General features: G+C 47.6%; 2 protein-coding genes across 2 annotated transcripts; one reads left to right on the top strand and one right to left on the bottom strand.

Annotated features, from left to right (window-relative positions):
- Positions 1-961: 961 nt before the first annotated feature.
- Positions 962-2,152, top strand: LOC136479913 (cilia- and flagella-associated protein 91-like). Its single transcript, XM_066477624.1, has one exon. It carries the CDS (start codon positions 962-964, stop codon positions 2,150-2,152), a length of 1,191 nt encoding a protein of 396 aa, XP_066333721.1.
- A 1,077-nt stretch (positions 2,153-3,229) lies between these two features.
- LOC136479912 (uncharacterized) lies at positions 3,230-4,241 on the bottom strand. Its single transcript, XM_066477623.1, has 2 exons — positions 4,030-4,241; positions 3,230-3,878 (listed from the first exon to the last, which is right to left on the bottom strand). Exons 1-2 carry the CDS (start codon positions 4,239-4,241, stop codon positions 3,230-3,232), a joined length of 861 nt encoding a protein of 286 aa, XP_066333720.1.
- Positions 4,242-5,805: the final 1,564 nt, after the last annotated feature.

The raw sequence follows: 5,805 nt of genomic DNA, 5'->3' as shown, positions 1-5,805 counted from the left end.
TAATAATAATAAAAATAAATAATAAATAAGAGATCACGTCCATTTTAATCTTTGACTCCTTAGGAAACAAAGATTTTTACAACTAAGTTAATTTAATTTTTGACTCGAACTTATGACCCGTGGTACAACTCACTACGTATTAGATCCCGTTGCAACTAATGGGCATGCTTGCTTGTAAACATAAAAATTGAACCTTGACCTTTCACTAATATACAAATATTTCCACTATTAATTTGTTAACATAGTTTTGATTAAGAACAAAATATATTATTGTTCAAATATGGATAAGTTGATTGTCCAACTAATCTTACGATGAACTCAAAATTTGAGCAGCTTGTTATCCAACTAATCTAAATAAATGTCTTTGCAAACTATATGGATATGATGTAATACTGCAATCCATGATGAGAGCTGCCATGTAAAAAAACGAGGATTAGATAAGTAATATTTTTGTTGTTTTTCATAAATGTTTGATTGCTTTTTTTTCTCGATGCGACTATAAACATATTTGATAGTTTAGAAGAAAAAAAAATAGAGTAAAAACATGTCTATTAGTATCTCCTGCGGTTGCAATAATGGATGTAGCCAAGATTTTGAACGCGTCTATAAACTTGAACCGTTGCGGCTGATTGATTCGAATTCGATCACGAGTTAATTTGCCGGACTTCATATAAAAAGAGCAGGTCAAGACTCGTGGTCGTCGCCGGATTTGCCGCTACAAGAATAGTCAATCGAACGCCTAGGCCCTGGACTGGACTCCTCCGGACTGCTCCACCGCTCGTCGGCTCATGGCCGAATCCGAATCACCTGACCCCACCGTGTCCGAGGCGATTCGTAGAACACCACAACTCGCACCTCCTGCCCCCTTGCTCAGTACTCATATAAACACGCCACGTTCCTATTGCATCTCCAAACGCAGACACCGAAGAAGAAAAGCTCGAGGGTTGAGACAGCAACGGCGATGGCATATCGGCGGTTCTTCGACTACAATCCTTACGGCTACTACTATGCCGCCCCGTACAACTACGACTCTTACTACGACTACGAGCAGCAGCCCGCGGCCACCCGCAGGTCCACAAGGGGCATCTTTGCGGGCGCCGAGCCGGCGGCCGCGAAACCCGCGCCAAGGGCGAGGAAGACGAGGGAGACGAAGACGTCGTTCTCGATCCCAGTCCACGGGCCCGACTCGGATAACGAACCGGAGCCGGAGCTGAAGCAGAAGGCCCCGGGAGCGCGCGCGAAACCGGTGGCGCCGGCGATGTCCGCGAAGGAGGCTGTGGTGAGGATGCAGGCGGCGGCGCGCGGGTTCCTGGCGAGGAAGTCGGTGCGGGCGGTGCGCGAGGTCGCGCACGAGGCGGAGCAAGTCCGGAAGAAGATGGCGTCCGAGGCGGAGGCCCTAGTCACGGACCCCAGGGCGCGCGTCGCCGTGGGCGAGGCGCTGATGAGGATGCTGCTACGGCTCGACGCGGTGCGCGGCGCGCGCGACTGCCGGAGGAGGGTCACCAAGCGAGTGCTTCTGCTGCAGGACGCCGTCGACGCGCTCGAGACTAAGCCGGCGCCGTCGTCGGCGCCTGTGGAGGACGCGACAGAGCTCGACGCACCTGAGGCGACGGCCGTCGAGACGGTGGAGGAGAGCGCGGCAGCGCCGGAGTTGGCAGACGCCGTGGAGCGCGGTGGTGAGATGGAGAGCATCAAGACAGCGGTGGACACGCCCACCCAGGTGGAGGTCGACGAAGCAGTAGCCGCCAGCGATCCTGAGGCGAAAGCGGGAGAGGGAGAGGAAAAGGAAGTGGTGCCGGGCGACGCCAATGTTGATGTCGACGAGCCGGAGGATTCGGACGCGGAGGGCGAGTGGGAGATGGTGATGGAGGAAAACGCAGTCGTGGCAGCCACGCCCGACGACCATGAGCCACCGCGCAAGGTACCGGCGTGTCCGTTGGAGACCATGGGGACTGCAAGTGCCGGCGCCGCCTCTGACGGTGTGGACGCGAGGAAGGTGATGGAGATGGTTGCCGCGCTGTGCGAGCAGAGCGCGCAACAGTGCGCGGTGATCGGCGCGCTGGCCGAGCGTGTGGACGCGCTGGAGCGTACCGTGCGGCGGATGGAGGATGCCGAGAGCCGCCCGCGCCGGCCCAAGAAGCTGAGCACATAGGCCAAGTGAAGCATCAACGTTTTCCAGAGATTGATGACACACCAGCCATTAATAGAGATTTAAACAGTTTTAGAATTTTACATTGCTTCTAATCTCGGCCTTTACTGTTCCAGACACTAGATTGTTTATATTTATTTTATTATAGTAATGGACTTCTTCACAGTTTTTTTTTTTCCTTTTGAACTCTTGGTACCGAGACTACACACTATTTGAGCGCTTACCGTGAGATATTACCATAAGATTTTCAAAAATGGTCCATAAGATTTTCAAGATGCGGTGTCTGACTTCTTGCAGGTGAAGCATGCAAATGGCTGAAGCTATAGTTTAATGTATCTTGCATATAAATTGTTTGTTAATTTTTATAGCTAAAGTGTTGTTGACTATCTTGAAAAAATATGTATCGACACGTGAGATATTACCATTTCATGAAGTTAGAACCTCTTTATATACGATATTTTTCGTGAATATATCCTTTATTAGTTTCTTGTTCCCCTTCTCCTTTACTTTCCCTTTCCCATTGTTAACGTCCTTCTAAGCAACCGGCACGACCAAAATCCTAATGTTTGATCTTGTCGTGGCTTTTGATATCGCTACATGCAATAGGCAGTGCGAGAACACTGGTTCCGGCAAGTATACCCTGACGTTAGGGACAGTCTGCCCCTGTGCCTTGTTAACGGTCATTGCGAAGCTGAGACGAATAGGGAACTGCTTTCGCTTAAATTGGAAAGGGAACATCTCATCGTCTGACGAGCATAAGGGTATGCGAGGCAGAAAAACCCGTCTTCTAGCATGCGATCCCAACACAATTTCTGCGTCTATGGTATTCTTTTGGAAACCCTGTATGATAAGCCTAGTACCATTACAAAGTCCGTTCACAAGGTCAATGTTCCTAAGCAATATGATTGGACATCCAATCTTCAACTTTAATACATGTGGAGGTAGATCATTGGGTGTCAAAGTGTTAAGAAATTCCTGAGGGTAGTTGTTGTGTGGATCGTCTACCGCACAGTCAAAGCCATGGTACCCCATCTCATCCCCTACAAAACGTCCTATCATCTTCATATTTATCATATCAACCTAGTCGTTTCTCATAGATAATATCGCTCGGGAGGTGATATAATCTTTGCTTGACATATTTGCATCGAGGTTAGGGAATATGCAATCAATTACAATATCAAGATCACTATCTTCCCCGGTGTGTGGTACACATATATTATGAGGAAGACGGATTTCATCATCACCACTCACCTCCTCAGAACCTCCACCGATGCACAATAGGTATGCTGCAAACCACGGGTCACTCTTTGCCCTCATGTTGCGCACCAGTTTTAGATGTCGCATGGAACCCCAAAGGTACGACATCCGCAGCGAGGCACCGACTATCTGAGCTCTCGACCCTCTTCGAACAACGGGAAGAACCTGTCTAAAATCTCTACCGAACACCACGGTCTTCCCTCCGAACGACAGCTCAGGTCGGTCCATTATATCATGGAGACTATTGTCCAGCGCCTTGACAGACTGCCTCTTTGTCATGGTAGCCTTGTCCCAAATGATGAGAGATGATGCTCGAAGTAGCTTGGTAGTACCACTCTGTTTTGTGAAGTTGCAGAAGGCCCCATTATCAATGGTGAGGGGAATATTGAAGCGTGAGTGGGCAGTTCTGCCATCAGGCATTATTGAGGCCGCAACACCAGATGTAGTTGTTGCCACGACAATCTTTTTCTGGCTACGTATAGTGGCGAGAAGGGCTTTGTAAAGATAAGTCTTTCTGGTCCCACCAGGACCATCCACAAAGAAGAGACTCCCCGTGACCGGTATCAACCGATGACATAATCTCATCATATGCAACCCGCTGCTCCTCATTAAGGGTGTCTAACAGAGCCATATCATCCTCGTTTGCCTCAATGCTAACCTTCTCAAAAATCTCTCTAGGAATATCAGAAGATGCGTCATATGTGTCATCGATATTAGAAAGTGGGTACATCTTCATATCCTTCTGCATAGATTGTAGCAATTTTTGAAAATCTATGAGGACCATCTGCTCCACCATGAAGTTGGATTGATTGTTGCGCCTGTAGTCCTCCAACATTGCCTCCTTATGTTTCTCCCATAGTCCGAACACATCATTGGGCTCACAAAATACCAATATTGTTGCAAAGAGCCTTCGTTGTGAATATGGCATCATCCACCCGGTTGCCTCTGAGAGACTCTCGTCAAGCGAGTTGTCCTCTTTGATTACGGCCCTTCTTTCTGCAGCTTCATGGAAGGTTGGTAGAATATCGCCGTCAACGGTCCTTACACACTCAAAGGAGGTTGCACCTACCACATAGTTCAGGAGAACCCTAAGATAGTAATGCTCCCCCTCAACTAGATGAGCAGTCATGATTCTTCCAATCTATTGTAATGTAGTATCACGTACCCTCTTGTTCCAAACTTTGCCCTGTGCTTGCCATGTATAGAGCTTGGGAAAGTCCCGATACAATATACCTCGGGCTCTTTCATCTGTCCTGTTCATCTCAAAGTACGCTGTAAGCATTGACTTATCAACACCTAGATGATTAAGCACCTCATTGAACCCCCCTCGTGCTGGTGAAATGACGCCATGTGCATGTCTAGAAGATGGAGCTGTAAGAACAAAACAGCAGGGTACCTATTGCTCAAATCAAAACCATATATCCTCCACAAGGCTACTAGAGGGGTTATCCATCTAGCATCCCTGTACTGCTTGATCTCATCGATGTTCCCTTCACTGTCCTCCTTATCAGCCTCTCTCACAGCCACAGATGCTCGGTCATAACCCTTGTAGATGTACTTACACAGATACTTGACTGCTTTGATACTCCCACATGCCTCAACATTGATGTGGTAGTTGAATAGATGGTGGAGATACGAATTGTAAGGCACGACCCATCTATTGTCGAGCTCGTGGCCATGAACCTTTTCCTTTAAACCATCTTCACGTTGTCTATAAATCGGGTATGAATCCTAGCCCTATACTATGACATCACAAAAAGATCAAGGGTAACGGTTCCTACATGAATCATGACCTTTTGTGCATGGGCAATTGCGATTAAGCAGTCCATAGGGGCCATGCATCATATGTTTGGTAACCATCTTGTATAAGACTGGGTACTTCTTGTCCGGGAGCTCAGCCGAGATGAGAAGATCATACTGCTCTGGACATGTGATCTTGTACTTCCTCTCCATGATTAGCAAAAAATGTGTGTATGGTAGGCCCCTCTTTTGGAACTCCACAACATACACATGCGCTCAGACCTTTCCAAGAATATCCTTTTTTAGTAGCCTATCATTTAGCTCTTCCAGTTTTGCTTTGAAGACCTGAACAATGAGATCTAGATGATCTTGTGGTGTCTGACTATGGTAGAGTTCACGCTTGATCTCATCCCAGTTTGGGTTACATGTCATAGTGAGGAAGATGTCTAGTTTACCAAACCTCTGTACCAGAGCCATGACATCCATGTACCGATGCCTCATGTCACATGGGCCTCCAATAAATGATGAAGGCATCACTGTCCGCTTTCCAACAGCTTCTGCTCTACCTTCACATGCATGCAGGCTATCCACCAATCATTGGTATAGGTCGGCTCTAATCTCCCTCTGATGGTTGCGTATATAATCTAATTGAGAGCTCT

Source organism: Miscanthus floridulus, chromosome 9 (genome assembly GCF_019320115.1).
Source record: "Miscanthus floridulus cultivar M001 chromosome 9, ASM1932011v1, whole genome shotgun sequence".
Taxonomy (NCBI): domain Eukaryota; kingdom Viridiplantae; phylum Streptophyta; class Magnoliopsida; order Poales; family Poaceae; genus Miscanthus; species Miscanthus floridulus.
Note: the sequence above shows the minus strand (reverse complement) of the source record. Positions and strands in the feature narration are given on the sequence as shown.

Bases quoted from the DNA above. Each gene is read 5' to 3' on its own strand.
- LOC136479912 (XM_066477623.1), bottom strand. From the start codon at position 4,241: ATGTTGGAGGACTACAGGCGCAACAATCAATCCAACTTCATGGTGGAG. The intron at 3,879-4,029 runs GTTAGACACCCT...CACTATACGTAG, and splicing joins AACGAGGATGATATGGCTCT to CCAGAAAAAGATTGTCGTGG.
- LOC136479913 (XM_066477624.1), top strand. From the start codon at position 962: ATGGCATATCGGCGGTTCTTCGACTACAATCCTTACGGCTACTACTAT.